This window comes from Oryzias melastigma, linkage group LG13, assembly GCF_002922805.2.
Source record: "Oryzias melastigma strain HK-1 linkage group LG13, ASM292280v2, whole genome shotgun sequence".
NCBI lineage: Eukaryota > Metazoa > Chordata > Actinopteri > Beloniformes > Adrianichthyidae > Oryzias > Oryzias melastigma.
In genome coordinates, this window is record NC_050524.1 from 4559579 (window position 1) to 4583242 (window position 23664).

The 23664-nt window shown below is 45.9% G+C and overlaps 1 protein-coding gene and 1 long non-coding RNA gene across 2 annotated transcripts in view; both read right to left on the reverse strand.

Annotated features, from left to right (window-relative positions):
- The window catches only part of LOC118599483 (NLR family CARD domain-containing protein 3-like), a gene marked incomplete at its 5' end in the record, with an annotated part of 25003 nt that extends 10146 nt beyond the window's left edge, over positions 1-14857 (reverse strand). The window contains 4 exons of the mRNA XM_036214685.1: positions 10163-10336; positions 12580-12753; positions 12850-14647; positions 14788-14857. Coding sequence (XP_036070578.1) covers positions 10163-10336; positions 12580-12753; positions 12850-14647; positions 14788-14857 — 2216 coding nt within the window. The remainder of the gene's footprint in view (positions 1-10162; positions 10337-12579; positions 12754-12849; positions 14648-14787) is intronic.
- A 303-nt stretch (positions 14858-15160) lies between these two features.
- On the reverse strand, positions 15161-21898 carry LOC112149093. The gene is made up of 3 exons (XR_002919744.2): positions 21791-21898; positions 21485-21589; positions 15161-15220 (listed from the first exon to the last, which is right to left on the reverse strand). It is a non-coding gene; the product is annotated as an uncharacterized LOC112149093 (long non-coding RNA).
- Between the last annotated feature and the right edge of the window lie 1766 nt (positions 21899-23664).

The window sequence follows — 23664 nt, forward strand, 5'->3', positions numbered from 1 at the left end:
AATTTAGATTTTCTATCATGGTTATTTTTCAGATCAGCTCTGGGGTTCTGTTCTCTATTCTCATTTACTTCTCCTCTCTTCAGATCCCCGGTGGATCGCCCACGGTCCCACTCTTGGCCGTGGACCACACCCCCGACACCATCCTGCATCTCTGAGTGAGAGTGATTCCTGCTGGGACGTGTGTCCTCCTGCTCCTGGCCGTGGACTTCACTTCTGCTTCATCTTGACTATGGACTTAATCATCACTCGTCCCTCAGCTCCATCTGAATGAACTCTTTTAGATACGTAGTTGTAGAAGCTAATCTTTCTTTAACAGTTCTGGTATCGTCTGTCCGTCCTGGGATAGGATCTCTCCTTCATGTGGGAATCCCTAAGGTTTCTTCTTTTTTTCCTGACTCAGGTTTTTTTTAGGAGTTTTTCCTCACCGGGAGGGAGGGTCTAAGGGCCGGGATAACCAGTTTATTTAGTCTTAGTTTTTAACTATTGTTCATATTTCATGACTAATTTTTGCATCTGTAAAATTACCTGCATGAAGCCCAATTAGGCAAATTCTCTTTGTGATTTTGGGCTATATAAATAAAATTGAATTGAATTAAAATTGAATTGAATGTTCAGCAGAACATTCCTCCAGGAAAAGCTGGAAGCTCCGGAGTTGGAAAACTATAGCTCATCCATACAAATCATAATCGTAATTTAATGTAACGTGAGGCTGCACGGAGATGATGTTGAAATGTTTTTTTCTGCTTAAGACATTTTAAACACGCTGGTCACTACACACAAACATGAATAAATCCAGAACCCTGTTGTATATTTGAGCTTTGCTGCTCCTTCTGAGTTCTACTCAAAGAGAAAGTGTCCAGATTGGTTGAAGACTGTAGAATTCTGATGAACAGACTCACCAACAGAAAGTCCAAAGTCTGCCTCAGTCTCCAAGCATGGCAATGCGAGGCAGAGACATTTGATTGGATAGAATCTAGACCAATCAGCAGGCTGTTTGGGGTGGCACAAGCGTAAAACTGAGGTTGTGAGTCTGAATTCCCCCCCCAAATCCCTTCCTACTAGAAAACTATTTAGTGCAGTACTATATAGTGCCCTGGATTTTAAAGGCATTTCAGACACAATGGTCACGACTTTGCCTTTGTTTTTCTAAAAACCATATATGATGTCATCGATTTCACAAAGGGAAAGTCGAATAAAAACGAACATTTCAATCACTGGCGCCAACCTCCCACCAAAAGCAATTTGGGGAGTGTCTTGCCCAAGGACACTTTGACACATGGGCGGGCAAGGAATCGATCCCCCAATCTTCCAATCACAAGGCAGCTGCCCTACCACTGCACCACGCCCACCGCGGATATTGTGGTCAAAATCCTCTAATCTAGTGACCATCAATGTACGCTAGTTTTTCGCAAAGACTTCTGGGATTTGGAATTAGTAGATTCGGACAGCACTAGATAATGGCGAACACACTATATAGTGATTTGGGGGGGAATTCGGACACAGCCTGAGAGAAAATATTGAGCGCAAAATCAAAGATGGGCCGAGAGTGAGTTGAGGTACTACGCATTTAAAAACCTTTGTGTTGCAAACTGATAGAGTTGTACATACATTTATCTTATATTTGCTTTGTATGATTTTAACCTCTCTTCTCTTCTGCTCATTGGAGGTCGTGCTCAGCTGGTAACTGGAAGGATGCAGTCATCCTAGGCTGAAGGCTGTCTGGAGGCTGACATATTACAGATACTCGAAGATGCTGACGCAGACCTATTGCATTGAACTATGACATTAATGATAGTAGAACCAGTTTGAGGCTGTTTTTCCTTCCACACCTTGAGAGCAGCAAATGTAAATAAAATAAGACCGCCCCTGAAAGGTTATAAATATGGAAACCCTGAACCAAGATCTTCAGAGCGGGAGGTGACTGGTTTGAACATTCTCTGTCTGTTCTCCTTGTGCAAGTAAAATCTGATTTAAGAAGTGACCCCTCTCTTGTCTTCCTTTCAGAGAAATGTTTCAGGTTGTTTGAACCTAACACAAACGCAAAAATATTTTTGAAAGCAAAAAAACAAGTTTTAGAAAGCAAATATTAAATATTTTATGTACAAATTATGATATTTTTTTCTTAACATTTTACATTTTGTTTGCAATTTAGAAAATTTGGATCTCAAAACTGGGACTTTTCCTTGAAATATGGTGGCAGAAAAATTCCTCCATAGAAATCAACCATGACAGCAAGCAGCTGATTGGACTTTTCTGTAGCCAGGAGGAGGGGGAGGGGGTTGTTTGTTTGTGTAGATTATTATAATTTTCTTAAAGTTCTAGTTATTTTCATCAATTTCTTAAGGGTCACTGTATGTTAGATTTAGTTTACATTTAGCAGGTTAAATTAATGTATAATCTATATTGTTTATAGTTAAAGTTATAGTTAAAGTTTGTCTACTTCAGTTCCTCCTTGTGTGTCTTGTGTGGTTTGATCTCCAACTATATATGTTCCCCTTTAGTGTCCAATAAGTGAGGTCAGTTCTGTTCATGTTACTGAGTTTCCTTGTTTTTTAGTTCAGTGTTTCCCAACCCTGGTCCTCGGGGCACACTGTCCTGCATGTTTTCCATGTTGCCCCGCTTATGCACGCCTAATTCAGCTCATCATCAGGCTCAGCAGAAGCCTGACAATGACGGTCATCAAAGGCAGGTGTGTTTGAGCAGGGTTGGATTAAAAAAATGCCGGACAGTGTGCCCTGAGGACCAGGGTTGGGAAACGAAGGTTACGCATGTAACCACGGTTCTATGAATCCCGGATGGCCGCCAGAGGCGGTGCTTCAAGCACTGGATGATCCTTCATGCGCATGCGTAGTTCGAGAATTTAATGACAACAAAGTCACCTGTGACCTCCTGGTGACCCCACGTGAGGCTATAAAGTCACGTGGCTCCAGGAACGCAGCCCCAACGTTTCTCGCGAGAACACAAAGGAACCCGAGGGACCAGGAGCTCTGGCGGTCATCCGGGATTCATAGAACCGTGGTAACATGCGTAACCTTCGTTCTATTTCATTCCTCCTGACCGCCAGAGGCGGTGCTTCAAGCACTGGATGACCAATGTCAACAAAGTCCCGAGGTTCCAGAAGACCGAACCCCACCTCAACTCACGGCGGCGTACCCGACAGCCGCAAGACGCCATCCATCGGGTGAAGGTGTCCAGGGACGTCCAGGAGGCGGCCTCGCAGATGGACTCCAACGGCACTCTATGGGCAGCAGCCCAGGAAGTGGAGACAGCCCTGGTAGAGTGACATGACACGCCGGTTGGTACAGGGCGGTCATGCACGGCATACGCCTGTCGAATGGCACCCACAACCCAGTGGGCCAAACGTTGCTTGGACAGTGCCCGCCCTTTGCGAGGGCCAGAGAAGCAAACAAACAGACGATCCGTCGAGCGAAACTCCACTGTCACCTCCACGTACCGCCGCAGGGCACGAACCGGGCACAGACACCCCTCCGGACCACCGATGTTGACGCGGGCAAGGCGCAGTGGCATGTGGCAGAAGGGCGACGCAGCCACCTTGGGGATGAATGACGCGTCAGGCCAAAGAGAGTCCCCTGAGCCATCCGGGGACCATCGCAAGCAAGTGGAACCGACAGACAGCGCCTGGATTTCGCCAACACGCTTGGCAGAGGCCATAGCCAGCAGGAAGGCCGTTTTAAAAGAGAGCCACTTGAGGTCAACTGACGGAAGAGGCTCAAAAGGTGGCGAGCGGAGCGCAGCCAGAACAAGAGACAGGTCCCACAGTGGAGCCACCAAGCGACGGGGGGGGACGTAGCCGACGAGCACCTCGAAGGAACTGGGAGACCAGGCGGCAACGACCGACCGAGACGCCATCCACCCCGACGGCCATGTACACCCGCAGGGTGGAGGGCGAGCGACCTTGGTCGAGCAAGTCCTGGAGTAAGCGTAAAATAGAGGAGACTTCACAGGACTCCTCCGTCAGACCCATCCGGCGACACCAACCATCGAAAAGACGCCACCGATCCGCGTAAAGGCGCCTAGTCGAAGGGGCCCGGGCATTCAGCACGGTGTGCCGCACCGCAGCATCCAAGGTAGCGGGGGCTACCTCGGTCCCTGCAACAGCCAGGCGTGCAGCTGGAGGCGACTGGGGTTGGGATGGAGAACCTGACCCCCCAGCTGAGACAGTAGATCCCGCCTGTCGGGGAGGCGAACCGGCGAGGAGCAACAGAGCCTGCGCAGCAACAGGAACCAGATCCGCGCTGGCCAGAAGGGAGCCACCAACAGGAGCCGGTGACCCATCCGGAGAACCCGCAGGAGGGTGGGATAAATCGGGGGGAGCGGAGGAAAGGCGTACAGCAGGACGTCCGGCCAGTCGTGGGCTAACGCATCGTGGCCCAGGTGCCCAGAGTCGTCCACGAGGGAGAACCACAGGGGGCACTGAGTGGTGGTCGCAGACGCAAACAGGTCCACCTCCGCCCTGCCCAGAGCGGACCAGAGGAGCTCGACCACCTCTGGATGGAGATGCCACTCGCTCGGTGGAAGCCTGCGTCGGGACAAGAGATCGGCCACCCGATTCACAGACCCCGGAATATAGGCTGGCGATGTGAGGGGCGGAGGGGCGGCCCAAGTGAGGAGGCGAGTCACCACCAGTAAGAGACGAACCGACCGTGTCCCTCCCAGGTGGTTGATTTGGGAGACCACGGAGACATTGTCTGAGCGCACGAGAACATGGCGGCCATGTAGCATTGGCAGAAAACGCCGTAGCCCCAAGTGGACGGCAGTCAGCTCCAGCACATTGATGTGCTCCTAGCGTTGAAGTGGAGACCAGAGATCCGACACCATCTGGCCACACCATGTCGCCCCCCAGCCCAGAGCAGAGGCATCTGTGTAGACAACCTCCCGCCGGGACAGCAAACAACCCAGACGTACCCCCCAAGTGATCCAGGATCTGTCTACCCAAGGGGACAGAGTGCACATAACATGGGGTGGAACAACCAGCACGCGTCGTCGGTGCGCTGGCCGTGCAGGATCCAGGCGCAGTCCAGTCAACCACATCTGGTAAGGTCGAAGCGTGAGCAGACCCAGAGGAACCACTGTAGACACCGCCGTCAACATCCCCAGAAGCTGCAGGTGTAGGAGGAGGGACAAGCGTCGGCAGCTGCGCAGTCTCCCGAGCAAGGCGAGGACATCGTCAATCCGCCGAGGGGAGGGGCACGCTGCCATGGCCAGAGTCCAGAGACACGCCGAGAAAAACAGTGGCCTGTGTTGGAACCAGGTTGCTCTTTGCGAGGTTGACGCGGAAGCCCAGGCATCCCACGTGGTCCAGCACACGTCGAACATCTCGAACAACCTCTGCATGAGAGGGGGCGCAGACCAGCCAGTCGTCCAGGTAAGGAAGAACCCTCAACCCCTGAGCCTGCAGGGGGGACAGGGCAGCCGCGGGAAAACACGCAAGGTGACAGACCAAAGGGAAGAACCTTGACCTGGTAATGGCGGTCCTCGAAGACAAAGCGCAGGAACCTCCAGTGGGGACGTGCAATGGGGACATGAAAGTAGGCCTCGCTGAGGTCGATGGAAACAAACCAATCGCCCGGGGCAATCGCCTGCAGCATCTCCGTGAGCCTCAGCAACCAGAACGGGATGCGTTTCAGAAAAATGTTCAAAGCTCGGTGGTCGAGCACGGGATGCAGATTGCCTGTCTTCTTCAGGACAAGAAAATAACGGGAATAAACCCCCCCCCGGATCCAGCCGGGGGTCTACGGGAACAATCGCGCCTTTGGTTAGGAGAGAGGAAACTTCCAGGCCCAGAGCATCGACCTCGGCCGGGACAGATATAAGCCTCTCCCGGACGGGGCCTGAGGAGGGTGGAAGGCGGCGAAACTGAAGCCGGTAACCCCGGAGGAGAGTAGAAAGCACCCAGGCGTCCCTGCAGTGCGCAGCCCAATATTCGAGCTGCTCCGGGGCAAAGGGGCCCACCGTCCGACCACCCATGTCACCTAAGCTCCCCACGCCCTCTGGAGGGCCGGGAGGGGCGACGTCGGAGCGACGAGGGAGCAGAAGAACGGTCCCGAGGTCGGTCACAGCGGGGGGCAGCAGGAGCCGTTGCTGGCCGGCGAGGCTCCGTAAACGTAGAGGTCACTGCAGCAGAATGCAGACCACGGCCAAGGGGAGTGGCCGAAGAAGAACCCCGCGAACCAGGGCGCCGATAGAGACCCGCCAACTGGCTCCGTGTCTGAGAGGCCAGGGCCGTCCACTCAAGCACCTCCAGGGCCGCAGCGCCAAACAATTCGCCGGGGACCACCGGGACGCCTCGTAGAACCCGCCGGCAGGTCTCAGTCAGGGGCGACTGCGCCAGCCATACCTGACGACGAGCCGACGTCAGAGTGGAAAGTAGCCATCCCAGCTTGCGGGATATAAGGGCAAACGCCTGCAGAGACGCATCCAGCAAACCTAGGGTGGGAGCGTCAACGGGCACAGCATCCAAGGAGGCGGCCAGACCCAACAGCAGGTGAGACAGCGAATTTCCCAGTCGACCCATACGGGCACCATCATCATAGGCCCGGCAGAGCAGGTCGTCACTGAGGGCGCGGGCACCGCACGTCGGGCCGCAAAGCCTCATCAGGTGCTACAATGAGGGAAGCCACCGCAGGCTCCACAGAAGGCATCCGACCCAGACCGTAACGTGGGGCCTCATGCATTGCCGCCAGAGCACGCCCATCGGACGTTAAACGTGAGAACGCCTTCGTGTCGGTCCAGCAGGCGTGTAATTCTCGGATATGTTCTTCTGACGGGGGCACAGCGAAGGAGGAGGAAACACCCTGCCGACGGAAGAAAGCGCTGGAGGGTCCTGGCTGAGGAGGGGGAGCATCCAGCTGGAGACGAGCCAACGCCGCACGCACAGCGGAAGCCGCGGATGCATCAGAGTCCGAAGCCCCAAGGCTGGCAGCATCAAAGTCATCCCGAAACAGGGAATCCGAAGCAACCACCGACAGGACATCAGCCTCGGGCTCGGCGGGAGTGGGCACAGCAGAGGGCCCGGCATGGTCCCGATCACCCTGCAGAGCCAGCAGGAGAGACTTCATCTGGGCCAGTTCAGGTGAAAGCTCCTCAACCGTGAGGGAACAACCATCAGGCTCTTCCGAACGGGTGCAAGGCTCCATGGCAGGTAGCGGCGTCGAGGAAGAGCGCTTCCGAGACTGTAGCCGTACGGGAGGTAACTCAGCAGATCCAGGAGACGAGTCCCTCAAAGCCCCCTCCATGGCCTCCAAGCGATCAGCCCTCACGGCAAGAGGTAGAACGTCAGCCATCAGACCCGCACGGAGGTGGTCGACGCCCAAGGGGCACAGGTCATGTCCGTCACCATGCGGCATGGGGGCGTGGCAGTCCCCGCAGCAAAAAGACGCCAACATGACTGATCTGTGTCCAGCAGGTGAGCACTAGAGGTGAGAACAGCCAAGGCTCAGTGCAGATAAATACTAGCCAACTCATGACTGAGAAAGTCACCGAGCGGAGATGGAAGGAGTAGGTGCGCCCATGCGCAACAGGAACAACAGCCAGCCCACGGGCAGAAAACGCCACCGGGCTGCCGAGGAATTCCGGAACACCGAAGCCGACCAAGGAGGCTACACACCAGCAGAAGTCAGGGCACGACGGCGCGGCCAACCCACGGGCAGAGAACGCCACCGGGCGGCCACCAGCAGAGCTGCGAACGGGCGGAAGCCCCGCTACCACGGCAGCCGGGGAAGCAGGAACACCCGGTCAAGCACGCACCTCTGTAAGGAAAGAAAAGGCAAAGCAGCCGCACGCCGCAATGAAACTACCTGCGCAGCCTCTGGAGGGCGAGACGCACTCACAACCCCGACGTTACCGTAACGAGGCTACCGGCAGCAGGAAGAACGTGTATGTCAAGAATGACTCTGAAAGATTTCTATATTATAAGTCCATGAGCCAGGCCAGTTGTAAATTCATCTTTGTGTTTATTCTTTTTGCAAAAAGGGAGAGAGTCAAAACAAAGTCTCTGTTCAGAGGAGCCTCCTCACATGTCTCTGCTTTGAGTCTCTCTGGCTGGTCACACCCATACAAGCACTTTTATTGACGCACATAGGAAGTCCATACATGGGCATAACGAAGTAATGAGGTCAGTTGTTGCTAGAAGGTCGATTTTACAAGGGATGTCACGGGATGTCATGGGATGTTTCAACTAATCCATATAAAGAATTGTTTTTGAGCACAGAACTTACACAGGGGAATTCCAGCTGCTGAACACAAAGACAGCTTATACTTAGGCAGGATGTGCTTGAGGCAGTTTTCAAGACACACATACACAATCTTTCTAAATATTTACAACAGGGTAACTCACTGTTCTCACAGTTGAGACAAACACGGGAACTACTACGCAAACGAGCGAGAAGAAGTTGAGGCTGCGTTCCTGGAGCCACGTGACTTTATAGCCTCACGTGGGGTCACCAGGAGGTCACAGGGGACTTTGTTGTCATTAAATTCTCAAACTACGCATGCGCATGAAGGATCATCCAGTGCTTGAAGCACCGCCTCTGGCGGTCAGGAGGGATGAAATAGAACACTGGTTCAGTTGACCTTTTCAAGGGCCCAGTGTGGTTATTTAAAACACCTTTAAACAAAAATTCAATATTCCACTTTTTTTCATATTTTTTCCCATCCTGTCCTGATTTTTGGTTGCTCTGTCCACCACATTTTCACATTAGTCAAACATAAGTCAATTCTCTATTCTTCACGATAATGAATCTTTTTTACAGTTTACTGGTGTGACTGAGCTCCACCTGTCATTACTGCCAGCCTGGCTCTCTGACAGTCTACTCCAATGAAGGACAGTGCAGCACAATGTTTGATTGACAGCTAGTTTGTAACAAACACCACCTTAAATACTGTTTGTTATTAGAAAAGAAACTTCGGGTTCGATCAATGACACATCTGACTCATGAACTGTAAAAAATAAACAATACCACTCTACAAACAGTTTCAATCATAGGGAAAAAAAACATTATTTTAATTTACAGTTGTTGCGTTGTTTTATTTTTCTTTACATGAAACGCTCCTCACAGTCCCGCGTGTAATGGATAGGGCTACAGTGTCTCTAAATGTCCAACCGAAAAAACCAGCAAAAAATATTTGGGTACCCAATAACCAAAAAAAAGTCTCTGTCTCACCGGCGGGCCGCAGCGCCCGGTTGATTTCGAGATGCGCCCGTCTCCGATTGCGCGTAATAATCCACCAGACCAGATCTCTGTGGTTCCCCCATCCTAGTACTGGATCCTCCAAAGGTTGGGATCACGATTAAAATCCAGTGGGCAAGGAACCCTTTTTTTTCGATTCTCTGGCGCGTTGAGAGGAGATGCAGCCGCAGCGGATGGAGCGTCTTCCGCCTTCGTCTTCCTCTCCCGCGCACCTGTCCGGCCTCGTTTAATTACCTTCGGGGTGGGTTCGCCACCCGCCAGGTAAATAGTCAGCATCCCCAAAATACAGCACACCATTTCAAAGCACACATATAGATAATAATAAAAAAAAAAACATGAACATTTGGTAGAACCTTCTTTTTTTTTCCAACATTTCACATTTACTATGTGACTTTGTCACAAGTTGACAGTCGTTTCATGTTGGGACAAAGGGAGGGACATTTGCAATTTGGTTATCAACTTTATCAAGTGACAAATCAATCTGCTTTTATGTTTAGATAAAACACGATGAGCTACCGGTGTTCCTTTCTGTGCTATTTGGAAAAATTCCTTCTCAAATTTCCTCTTTTTAAAACCAACATGAAGATTTTTACATTTATAAACAAAGTGATCTGCTTGAGTTTGGAGATCTTTGTTTTCCTTCAGTCATTTCCAGATATTCTGGAAGTAGATCTGCAGTGAAGCAGAAACAGGAAGTAAAGAAGAGACAGAAAAGCAGGAGACACATCAGCATGGTGGAAACATTCCCTCCTGTCTCCTTTTCCTCTTTTCCTTGACCTTGTTGGAAAAGGTCATAGGATCAAGGAAAGGTTGTAGAGAAATTCATCAGACGGCTGAACTGACTCCAAGCTATGATCCAGAAAATGTTCAGAAAATCTTCCAGTGAAACATCAGAAAGTTCTTCACCTGAAACCTTCTTCTCATCCTTCAGGGAGTTCAGCTCATTTACTGACCTCAGAGTCTGCAGTCTGCAGTCTGGACTCTCCAGAAAACCATGCAGATGAAGAAATCCGGAATCCTGGATGATGTTGTAGCTCAGGTCCAGTTCTGTCAGTTTGGACGTGTTGTTCTTCAGAACTGCACCCAGAACTTCACAGCCGATCTCTGACAAACTGCAGTCCTCCAACCTGAAATCAGACAGAAAAGTGTGTTCAGGAGCAGTGATGACAGCTGGAGTTCCAGCAAGTAAACAGAGTTTGATCAGATTTACAAGATCATTATTGAAACAGATCAGTTTCAGATCAATCATCTTCACACAATAAACTCAACTTATGAGGAAAATATCAAACAATGGTGTAGAAGTGGCTGCATGGTTGGAGGTACTGTGGTAGATCATCTGATACACTGGTGACTTGGTGGTCTTTAGCCTCAGCTCAGCTGGACTACAGCAGTTACTTAAATGGTAAATGGCAGCAGTTACATATCGTGTGTTCTGATTATGGTGAACAACATGATATACAATAAAAGGCATCGAAAGTGTTGTTATGATCTCCCGTTCATTCATTCATTCATTCATTTATTCATCTAGCTCCCTGCTAAGGCTGCCTAATGAAATCTAACTAACAAAAAGAAATAAAGCAAGACCGCAAATAAAGACTGCCAAGGCCCAACCCCAAACTAGCATAAAAAACCCCAGCAGTGTAAGACTGCTGAGGAAATAAAGAGAGAAAAGCAAGAAACAAATCAACCGGCACAACTTTAACTCAAAGACCTGCTGCTCCTCAGCCTCCTGCTCTGCCCTGCCTGCCTACCCATTAAAAGTCATTAAAAACACTGATGGATGAGATCAAGTATTTTTTTTATTTGATTCACTAAAAATGAGCATTCCGGTGACTTCACAGCACTATCTGGGGCGCACATACTGCGCAGCGAGTCCATTGACAGTCTCAGGTGCACGTGAGAAACCTGTTCAGAGTTAAAAAAAAAAAAACAACAAAAAAAAACATTCTAGCAAGTGAGCTGCTGGACCGTTTTTTCTGTTTGAAAACACGACAAGTTCCAATTAAGTTTGCCAGAGCACTCGCGCTCTTTGGCAAAGGAATCTTCTGCGTCTTACTGAGGCTCCAAGCTGCAAAAGTGCTGCTACAGATGAAGCCACCATGAAATCTTGGAGATTTTTTTATGGAGGAGGTGCGTGATTCCGCATGACGCACAACTTATAAAGAGCTGTGAAGCTGTTGGATCTCTCATGGCGCCCGCTGTGCAGCACTCAGGACAGACACTTCATACAAAGCAGGGCATTTATTTCGGAAAAAGTGTTCCCATCACAGTTTTGCGAAAAATGCGAAAAATGCATCAGCACTGTCCCCAGTGGTCATCAGAAAAAAACCTGCATATGATTTTGAATTAATGAATTTTAAAAATATGAAGTTTAGTTATTGAGTGGAACTACAAACATAGTGCTTCTTTTGACCCTTTAGCCCCGCCCCCAGTCTTGCATAAAAACTACCTGCAGAGGCTCTTCTATCTAAGCAAAGATTTGTCTTTAGAAGCATACGGACTGAGAACCAAAAGCCGACCTAAAAACTATGTGAAATGAAAGACCTGGTGCTGATCCAAGCTCAGTAAATAAGCACCAGAACCAGGTCTGTGGGAAAAACCCATCAGTCCACCATAGGTTGACCTCCTCACGCATTTTCATAAGGAGCTGCTTCTCTATGGGTCAGAAATGTGCTGCAATTGTTTGTCCTTTTAAATCTGCAGTTCTGTGATTGATTCATGTTTTTTTTGTTGGTTAGGTTCTCATTTTTAGTCTGGTGTGAAAAACCCAGGATAACATCTGTTACTACCAGGTAAAGAAAATTCAGGATTTTTAACTCTAGCAGACTGTTGTTTTTTTTAACCTTGTGTGCAACTTGTCTGCCGTTTCTTCTTCATTGACATATATCAATTAATCAACTTTTATTAATAAAGCGCTTTCCATTTTCTTGAGGCAGCTCAAAGCGCTGCACATAAAAACAATGAGAACAACAAATTAAAAATATACAAGACATAAAGAAACAAGCAATATGCATACAGTACATTAATCATACCAACACCCCATCTCAATTCCGCCCAACACCCACCCGACATATGCACTTAATCATCCTAACATCCACCCAAGAAACCCACATTAGCCCCACCCCGCATCCCCCTGGTATGAGCCTCAACCCTTCATATGAAAACAGTAAAATCATGGAATAAAAAACTGAGTAAACAAAATGTAGCTTGGCACCACATAGGGCATCGCCACTTTGCCCACCCAGCCCGGAACGCAAAGGGCAACACCCCACAGCACTTAGCCATGGGACAGAACCCCGCCCGCCACAGCCGGGTGAGCACAGTGACAATGTCTTCTGAAAAAGAGAAAAACAGTTGAATGAAATCTGACCTGAGAGTCTCCAGTTTAAAGTGTGGACTCTCCAGTCCAGCAGACAGAAGCTTCACTCCTGAATCCTGCAGGTTGTTGTAACTCAGGTCCAGAACTCTGAGTCTGGAGGACTGAGTGCTGAGAACTGAAGACAGAGCTGCACAGCTTCTCTCTGACAGGAAACAGTCACTCAGTCTGAAGAAAACAAAGACAGACAGCAGTTATTGGAATTTTTGTTTTTTCAGTCAAATTAATTTGTTCATTAAAGATGATTTTCATAAGAGTTCTTACAGAGCTTTGTTGGAGGCTTTGATCACTGGCAGCATCCTCAGAAAAGCCTCCTCTGAACGAGAGTATTTCTTCAGGTCAAACTCTTCCAGATCTTCTTCTGATGACAGTAAGATGAAGACCAGAGCAGACCACTGAGCAGGAGACAGTTTATCTGTGGAGAGACGTCCTGAACTCAGGAACTGTTGGATCTCCTCCACTAGAGAACCATCGTTCAGTTCATTCAGACAGTGGAACAGGTTGATGCTTTTCTCTGCAGACAGATCCTCACTGATCTTCTCCTTGATGAACTGGACTGTTTTCTGATTGGTCTGTGAGCTACTTCCTGTCTGAGTCGTCAAACCTTGTAGGAGACTCTGATTGGTCTGCAGTGAAAGACCCAGGAGGAAGCAGAGGAACAAGTCCAGGTGTCCGTTTGGACTCTGTAAGGCCGTATTCACAGCACTCTGGTAGAACTGGGCTGGACTGTTTTCAAAAAATTTAGAAAACCAAGACTTTTTCTGTTGTTCTTCCTCCATGAGGTTGAGTCCAGAGTTGATGAAGGTCAGGTGGACATGAAGAGCAGCCAGAAACTCCTGAACACTCAGATGGATGAAGCAGAACACCTTGTCCTGGTACAGGCCTCTCTCCTCTCTAAAGATCTGTGTGAACACTCCTGAGTACACTGAGGCTGCTCTGATATCGATGCCACACTCTGTCAGGTCGGATTCATAGAAGATCAGGTTTCCTTTCTGCAGCTGCTCAAAAGCCAGTTTCCCCAGAGACTCCATCATCTTCCTGCTCTCTGGACTCCAGTGAGGATCTGTCTCAGCTCCTCCATCATACTTGACCTTCTTGACTTTGGCCTGAACCACCAGGAAGTGGATGTACATCTCAGTCAGGCTCTTGGGCAGCTCTCCTCCCTCTCTGCTCTTCAGCAGATCCTCCAGAACTGTAGCAGTGATCCAGCAGAAGACTGGGATGTGGCACATGATGTGGAGGCTTCGGGATCTCTTGATGTGGGAGATGATCCTGCTGGCCTGCTCTTCATCTCTGAATCTCTTCCTGAAGTACTCCTCCTTCTGTGGATCATTGAACCCTCTGACCTCTGTCACCATGTCAACACACTCAGCAGGGATCTGATTGGCTGCTGCAGGTCGTGTGGTTATCCAGAGGCGAGCAGAGGGAAGCAGGTTCCCCCTGATGAGGTTTGTCAGCAGATCACCCACTGAGGTGGACTTTCTAGGGTCATTTAGGATCCGAGTCTTGTGGAAGTCCAGAGGAAGTCGACACTCATCCAGACCATCAAAGATGAAGACGACCTGGAAGTCTTCAAAGCTGCAGATTACTGCTTCTTTGGTTTCAGGGAAGAAGTGATGAACAAGTTCCACCAAGCTGAACTTCTCCTCTTTCAGCACATTCAGCTCTCTGAAAGTGAATGGAAATGTGAAGTGGATGTTCTGGTTGGCTTTGCCTTCAGCCCAGTCCAGAGTGAACTTCTGTGTTAAGACTGTTTTCCCGATGCCAGCCACTCCCTTTGTCATCACGGTTCTGATTGGTTCTTGTCTTCCAGCTGGGAGTTGAAAGAGCTCTTCTTGTCTGATGCTGGTTTCTGCTCTGTCTGCTTTCCTGGATGCTGCTTCAATCTGTCTGACCTCATGTTCTTCATTCAGCTCTCCAGTTCCTCCCTCTGTGATGTAGAGCTCTGTGTAGATCTCATTCAGAAGGGTTGGGTTTCCTGCTTTAGAGATTCCCTCAAACACACACTGGAACTTCTTCTTCAGACCAGATTGGACTTTATGTCGACAAACTGCAGCAGATCCTGAATGAAGACAACAAACAGAGTAAATAAACTCTCTGCAGCCTGAATGATGAGGGTTTGAATCCATGTGGTTCCATTTGTTTAGATATCAGCAAATCTTCATTTATCAGCAGCTGAAACCTTCAGAGAAATCCTCTTACTGCTCTGCAGTTGATCAGCCAGCTCCTCCTGCTTCATTCTCCTCAGGAAGTTCTCTGTGATCTTCATCAGTGACTCTCTGCTGCTCCTCTGCTCTTCATCTTCATCCTCCTCCTCATCCTCCCTCTGATTCAGAAACTTCTGGATCTTCTTCAGCTCCTTCTTCACAAAAGTGACAATGTTGTCCTCCAGCAGCTGCAACAGAATTCTAGATGAATGATCCAATCAGAGTGAAGTCATGGAGCCAAACATCAGCTCCATGTTGGACACACTGACAATCCACTGGTCTCCAAAGTGCAGCATGGAGATGACTGTGGACAGAATGATGGAAAAGCAGTTGTTGTTCATGTACAGACCAGAAATATGGAGTCCAGCTGTGTTTGATGCTGCTGGACAGACGGACCACTGGGAGTCTCTGAGCTCTGCTGGTCCACTCTGTGGAGAATCAGAACCATCAGATCCATTCTGTCTGTGCTAGGAAGAATTAAAATAAAACTAACTTGAGTCAGATCAGTTCACAAAGTCACAGCTAGAATTTTACACAAAAAGTCAGTTCTGTCAAAATTTTGTCTCTTTAAAAGATTTCTTTAAATGTTGTGTAAATCCAAAGAAACCAGGCAGTGTTGATTTTAGTCACTCTTTGTACAAACAGGAGAGATCCGGCTAAAGACAATCATTCAGAGACGTCTCCATTCGGGTCTCTGCCTGGCTGCACCCATACAACCACTTTTATTAAAAACACATAGGAATTCCATACATGGGCATAACGCATAACGTAGCAGTGATGTCATCTGTTGCTAGGCCGTTGCTAACCAAAAGAAAGTCAGTCTCTACAGGAGATGGGACGGCGTGTCACGGGAAGATTAAACTAAGCCATATAAGCAGTTGTTTTTGAGCACAAAACTTAGACAAAGAAATTCCAGCAGCTTGCTGGACACACAGACATCCTTCATACTAAGGTAAGATATGCTTCAGAAAAGTTTTCCAAGACACACACACACACACATAATTTTGTAAATATTTACAAGTTCCTATTAACTTTACAGTAAAAAGACTCAACTTAAAAAAATGTCAACATTATTACAGCAACCTTGTGGTTTCCTTTTAATCCATAATTACTATTCTTTTGGTTTATATTATTTTAAATATACAAATTCATATTTATTTTTAAGTAAAAATTGAAGTTATACAGAATCATTTGATTTTCATTTTACACTTGAATTCTTAGATTTAACTTCCAACCAGGGGGTCATATTAACATACTGTCCATGTCTATAGAAAGTCATTTAAGTGTTTATACTGTCTTTGATGCAAAGCTCAAGCAGCACTTTTCAAAGTGGAAACTTTGGTTCATATCAGAACCTTGAAGAATTTCAATCAATAACTACTTCTGTTTCAGAATAAGTTTCCAGAAACTTCATAGTTTTCAGGCTGCAGACATTATGAAGGCAGTAGGTTAATGTAACACACTCAAAGCATTTCTCTCTGAAAGTTTCACAAGATATATGTTCTGCAGTAAATGGTCACAGATAGCCGTGAATTCAACCAGACTTGTGGTTTCACAAACTTGACCGTAACATCAGAGCTAGATGATTTATTTTAAAAATCCACCAAAAAGAGAGAGTTCCCCTCAGACTGTCCAAATTATCAAAGTTATTTCTTGCAACATTTGATCTCTTAGTTCTTACCAGATAAAAAAAATTGAGAGAGAAACCTGTCAACCGCAGTGTTATGTTTCCAATTTAGGATCTAACTGAAGTTCATCCATCCATCCATCCATTTTCCTGACCGCTTTGTCCCTTTCGGGGTCGCGGGGGTGATGGGCGAAGGCGGGGTTCACCCTGGACAGGTCACCAGTCTGTCGCAGGGCCTCAATCACACATCCATCCACTCTCACATCCACACCTAGGGGCAATTTAGAGTCACCAATTAACCTATGAAGCATGTTTTTGGACGGTGGGAGGAAGCCGGAGTCCCCGGTGAAAACCCACGCATGCACGGGGAGAACATGCAAACTCCACACAGAAAGGTCCCAGCCGGGATTCGAACCGGGGCCTTCTCGCTGTGAGGCAAGAGCGCTAACCACTGCGTCACCGTGCAGCCTGGTCAGCTTATGTGGCATTCCACCCTTGGAAACAACTGTGATAACCTGTGTTGACCATTTGGTAACCCAACTTTTATTTGGAGTGCATCTTCTCAAGATAACAGAGTTCCTCTCCCAGCACAGGGGCAATAAAGTTGTCTAAAACCTCTATTTCCCACTCGGATGTTAAGTCATTAAAGTCTTGATCAACCAGCCAGAACCCGGGTTATTTCACATTCCAAACTCTGGTTAGTTTCGACCTGTCACCCTCAAAGGATCTTTTGGTTCCAGCAGGTCGACCCTGTAGAGTCTGCAAGCAAAGTCCTTTGTGTGAAACACGTGACCCTTCGCCACTTTTTCATGTTTTAAAAGACAGGACTTTAGGTAATTGAATCTAACATGTAAAACATCTCTTCACAGCTCCAAAAGAAATGTCCCATTATCAAACCTTTATTCCTAACAGAAGAAGATTCACAACTACTTTGAGGTTAAAATCCATGAAATAACCATAGCTAAACCGTCAAAGCTTGGAGAATTGATCTTCTGTGTTTATGTGGACTGACTTTGGGAGGTGTTTTATTTTGCCACATACAGGATTCATACACACATATAGGGTTGTCCAAACTTTGTTTGATAGAAACCCCTTTTTGTTGTTATTTAGCATTAAGAATAAAAACATCCAGAGACCAGAATAAAGTTACACCCCTGATATTTGCATATCCAGAGCTCATTGGGACATGCAAATTACCTCCAATCGTAAAACACCTCAAATCCCCACGGATTGGGCGATTCTGGCCCTGCCTCTCTCATTCAAAAGCCAGAGCAGGGCCTTACAAGCCAAGAGGGCCTAACAAGCCTGAAGCCAGAACCGGAACAGAACAGAAACATCTAAGTTCTTCCAGTCTTAAGATCACGTTTTTTTCCCCGCGCGCTTTCTTCCTTTTCAACCTTTTTGTCTCCCGTTTATTTCATAGACTGATTCCAACATTTTACAATTTTTGATGCTTTTATTTTGAAACTGATTTTTAATGCTAGACCAGTCGATAAGTTTCATTGTCCGGCCAGCTTTGCGACTTATACTTTTTGGTCACAAAACGGAATAGAGAAATCGTTCGACCACCCCAGAAGCTAAGTGACTGAACGGAGCAGAACCAGCAGAACCGCAGGTTCCCTTTCCTTCTACGCCTGGCTGCAGATCTCCACGGCTGTCCTGAAGCATCAAGCCAGGAACGGGATCAACCACCCTTCCTGGCAGAGCAGACCCAGATCTCCAGACCGCTGGTGAGAAGTCGAACTTCGCTCATACAGTCAACTGCTGGTGGTTAGAACAAAGATTAACTATTTTTGCAAGAGTAACATCTTTGCCCCGTTTTGAATTCCTCCTTTTAAGAATAGCTTATTCTCAGATCAGTAACATCACCCTTTTTATGCACAACACACACTTAATGCATCCACACATTTAGCTTTTCCACCTCAATATTGTGTGTCTTTTCTTCTCATTTATATATTCTAGTTATTAGTTAAAGCTATATTCTATGTTCCACATATGTTGATTGCTTTCCATGCTTTTACGTCCATTATTTCTGCTTGTTTAACCTCATGTTATTCAATAAATATCCAAAAGGACGTCGTTGTTTAGATATCATTTTTCTTCTTTGTGGCAAAGTCAATTCAAAGGGTACGAATGACCTAAAGTTGAGAGACTGATTAATTGATTACTTTATTGATTAGAAGGGGGTAAATTCCTTTATTGTTAAATGATCATTAAATATTAGCTCTGGTTTTTGTGGACCTAAATAGAGGACTCAGAGATGTAGTGGATGATTGTCATTAAGAATTAAGAAAATAAAAAAATTATCATTAACATATTTGACAAAACATTTTCTTTTCTGATCCAAACATTTGTCCAGATCAGGAAATGTAGAAAGATTCATTTCTAGTGTTTAAATATATGCATTTAGTTTTTTCAACATTATTTCAACATAGAGACAAACAAACAAATAAATAAATAAATAACAACCACCACCCCCCCACCCCCGCTGTCAACAATTACAGTGCGGTTGTACTATATTAACGGAGTATATATGTAATATTTATAAATACGCATAGCCAAATACTTGCACACCCATATACATATGTACACGTATATATCTGCACCCATACATACATATATATATATAAATATATACATACACCTACACATAGACAAACATATACCACAACATTTAAATTAAATTGGAAAATCCTTTGAGACAGGATATAGCATTGAATTCCCTAAAATGATGGAGGGATTAAATAAATAAAAATAAATTATAATAATTATAATGATGGAAAAAAAGTACACAAACAAACAACTACCTGATGAATAGGAAAAAGGAATAAATGGATCAAAAGGATTAAAAGAAAAGCATATTCATTCTGTTATCTTTGTAGATGGATTATTGACAAAGTTCAAGAAGTGATTCCACACATTATAAAATTTATGTTCCGAGCCCTTCAGAGTGTATCTCATTTTCTCGAGCTCAAGATGAAACAAAACATCTTTAACCCAATGCGACACATTTGGTGGTTCAGTGTCTTTCCATTTAAGCAGGATTAAACGCCGTGCTAATAGTGAGGAGAAAGCAATAATCTTGTGACCTCCAGAGGGTAGAGATAGCCTATCGTCACAAATCCCAAAAAGTAACATCAGTGGGCATGGTGAAACGTTAAATCCAAAAATAGAAGTGTAGGCTTGACAAATACCTTCCCAGAAACACTGTATACGGGGGCATGACCAAAACATATGAATCAGAGTTGCGTCCGCTTGTTTACACCTATCACACGTAGGGTCAGTTTGTGGAAACATTTTTGACAGTTTAGCTTTAGAAAGATGAGCGCGGTGAACTATTTTGAACTGTATGAGGCAGTGTCTTGCACACATCGAAGAATAATTAATTTTTAATAGAATGTTATCCCAGACTGCGTCACTAATGGAGATTTCAAGATCTTGCTCCCAAGCTAGCTTAATATTTTGCATAGAAGGGGGCAGACAGAAAACTGATTTAAGCATTTTAGTAATTGACTTACCCTGAGTGGGATTGAAACAAACAATATCATCCATTACATTCTTAGATGGTTTGTTTGGAAAACCTAAAATGGACGTAGCAATAAAATGACGAACCTGAAGGTAACGGAAGAAATGTGTGGCTGGCAAACTATAGCTGTTAGATAATTGTTGAAAAGATACAAATTGATTTTTAAAAAATAGTTGGTTAAAAGTTGTGATACCCCCATTAAGCCATTCCTGAAATGTAGCGTCCAATATTGAGGGTGCAAAGAAGTAGTTTGATGCTACCGGAGAGAATAAACTTAATCCTAAATATCCAAAATGTTTTCTGAATTGGTGGCATATTTTGACTGACTCACGTACCACCGGGTTATCAATTACAAGAGGTTTAGATAATGGGAGTTGTGCACCAATTAAAGATGGCAGCGACAGGGACCCAAAAGAAAGTTTTTCCATCTCTACCCAAGGAGGGCCAACCTTGGTTGAATAATATGCCCAAAAAGACACACAGCACAAATTTGCAGCCCAATGATAATACCGAAAGTTTGGAAGTGAGAGCCCACCCTCACGTTTTGCTTTCTGTAGGTGTTCCTTGCGAAGACGTGGTTTTTTACCCTTCCATATAAACGATAAAATGATAGAGTCTAATTCTTTAAAAAATTTATTGGGAATGTAGACAGGCAAGCTTTGAAATAGATACAAACATTTCGGCAGAATAGACATTTTAATTACGTTTACCCTCCCTACCATTGAAAGGTAGAGAGGAGACCACTTAGATAAATCTTGTTGTATGGACATCTTTAGTTTGTTAAGGTTTTCCCTAAAAAGTTTACAAAATTCTCTTGTTACAGTTATGCCTAGATAAACAAAACTGTGTTGAGCGATTTTGAAAGGAGAATCAATTTTTTCCAGGGCAGACTTAGATAAATTAAGAGGCATCAGCTCACTTTTGTGTAGATTAAGTTTGTATCCTGACATGCTCCTGAATTTAGTCAGGAGAGTAAGAATATGAGGGATAGTTTCTTCGGCTCTGGATATGAAAAGCAAAAGATCGTCTGCATACAGGGCTAGTTTATGTTCCATACCCCATCTTGAGATACCATGAATGGAAGTGTTGTTTCTAGCTGCTATTGCTAATGGTTCAATAGCAAGAACAAACAAAAGCGGGCTAAGTGGGCATCCCTGTCGCGTACCGCGATGCAGTCTGAATAGTTTTGAATAAGTATTATTAGTAAGCACCATGGCGGAGGGGCACGCATATAAAAGCTTGATCCAGGACAGAAAGGAGCTGCCAAACCCAAATCTGCGCAGGGTTTCAAAGAGATATTCCCATTCAACCCTATCAAATGCCTTCTCTGCATCCATGGAGATAGATTCATTTCTGTTTAAAGTTTCTCCAACATCTCTGATCTCAGAAGATCAACTGAAAAGATCTGATCACACACGATGATCCAAGATAGTCTGATCATAGAGATCAAGAACTGAACCAGAACTCAAGTCATTCATCTGAAAACTATTGATCATCTGAACTATTATCCAGACTCCTTTAACTCTGACGAACACTTACTGTTCCACTGCTGAAATGATGGCTTTGAAGTCAGGAGGTAAATTCTTTGATCTGTCACTCCTTTTGGACACAGAGCTGAATCCAGATCCAGATCTCTGTTGGAACCTGATGGGAAAACATTTGTTTTATTAAAAACAAAACTATTTTGTTATGGAGGTTCATCAGATTATCTTCCATGTTTAAACTATTGAACTCAGATCATGAACAAACTCATCTGCATTGAGACAGTCTGTTAAAATCCGCTGTGTGACCCTGCATAAGTTTATTTCAGTTAAATTCATAACATGTTTTTTGACAAACACTTACTGTTCCCCTCCTGAACTAATGTCTTTGAAGAGAGGAGGTAAACCCTTTGATCTGTCACTCCTGTAGGACACACAGCTGGATCCAGATCCAGGTCCAGGTTGGTTCCTGTGAAGACTGAAGGTTGCTGGTGTGAGTGCTGAGCTCTGACATGGAGAAGAGTCCTGGACAGTTAGAGATGTTCATCTCACCTCTGAGCTTTGCTCTGGCTCTCATCTTCCCCACACAGAGTGCTTTTAGAGGGAGGGGCTCCCTCCTGTGTGTCCTCACACTGATCCATGCTGCTGGATTGACTGGATCCACTGGATCAGCTCACACACACCTTCTTCCAGCCTTCATCTGCAGAGGAAACCCTCATCATCATCAGCTCTGATCCTCCTTCACTAACAGATCAGCTGCTCCTCCACTGATGGGCTCTTCTCTTGTGTTTCCTCTCATTCTTCCTCTGACTGAGATGTAGAAACCAGCAGTTCTGGACTCTGATTCAGTGATTGGTTGAAGAGAGTTCTGCATCACTGTTGAAGCTGCTGAGAGCAGAACTTAGAAGAACCTCCAAACAGAGGAACATGATTGATGTGATGTCACAGAGAATCAGCCAATGAGCTTCTGTCTGTGTTCAGCGCTACACTTCCTCTATTCAAAACCACCCCTCCTCTCTGCTAGTTGACCCCTCCCCACACACACGCACATATACGTACACATGCACATATACCCCCCACTAACTTAATCTCATTTCTCTTTCAGGTGACCTCCAATGACCTTTAGCTGATGTTTTTTGAAGAACTTTTATTTTTGAACAGAAGAACAAGTTCAGACTGAGTTCTTCCTCTGCTGCTCTTCTTCCTCATCATGAAGGAGAAGACGACAGAAAACACAAAGACTCACCATGAAGAAAGTTGGAGCCTCATCTCCTTCTGCTCCGTCATGGAGAAAAACGAAAGTTCCTCATGTAACTACAGTTCTCTGAATCCTGGAAGACCAGCAGAGACGGTTCTTTAAGCTCCGCCTCTTTCCTGTTTCAGGCTGATTTCAGGAAAAAGACTTGGTTTCATTTATTATTAAGGGGTGAAAGTCCAGACTGCTACACCCTAGATCTACTTCCTTATTTCAACTTTCTCATTTCCTGATTCAGGAACACCTGAGCAGAGCTCCGCCCCCTCTATGCATGTTTGTTTTAGCCTTCTCCTGTAATCAGACACCTGAAAGAGTCTCTCTGCTTTACAGGAAATAACATCACTGAGCTATTAATCAAGTTACTACAAGTTGGGACTTTGTAGGTGAGAAACAGAAGAGAGTAAAATAACAGAAGAATGTGAGTAAAATCACAGGTAAAGTCAACAACAAAGACTGCAGCTGAACTCTCACCATGTCACACATCTGCTGTCTGCTTGTTCAAATCTCCTTCCAGGTTGTGTGTAGAAATGAGTGTGTGTTTGAAAATGTTCTGTCGGACTGTTAAAGCAGCTGTAACCACCATAGACCAGAACCTCAGGAACCAGAGACTTCTGTTTTTCTGCTTCAATGGTCATTAAATGAACAAAGAATTGAAATAGTGAGTTTGAACATTTGTAAAGAATTAACAGATAAAAAGACTCAAAAACAAAGAGTCTGGTGGCATTGAAAGTGTCATGGCAGCTGCTGCAGCTCATCAGGTTGATCACCTGCACCTGTCTGTCCTCCTTTATATCTCTGCTCCAATCGCTGCCGGAACGTCTCGCTATTCAGCCCGACAACTGAACTGAGCAAACCCCCTACTTCCATGTTCCAGAGAGGAAGTACCAGTGGGTTGAAAGAAGGCCAAAGTCCAGTGATGGGCAGATGAAACTTTCTTGAAGCTCCGAAGCCTTTCTCTCAATTGGTTCACTGCAGAGCAATGC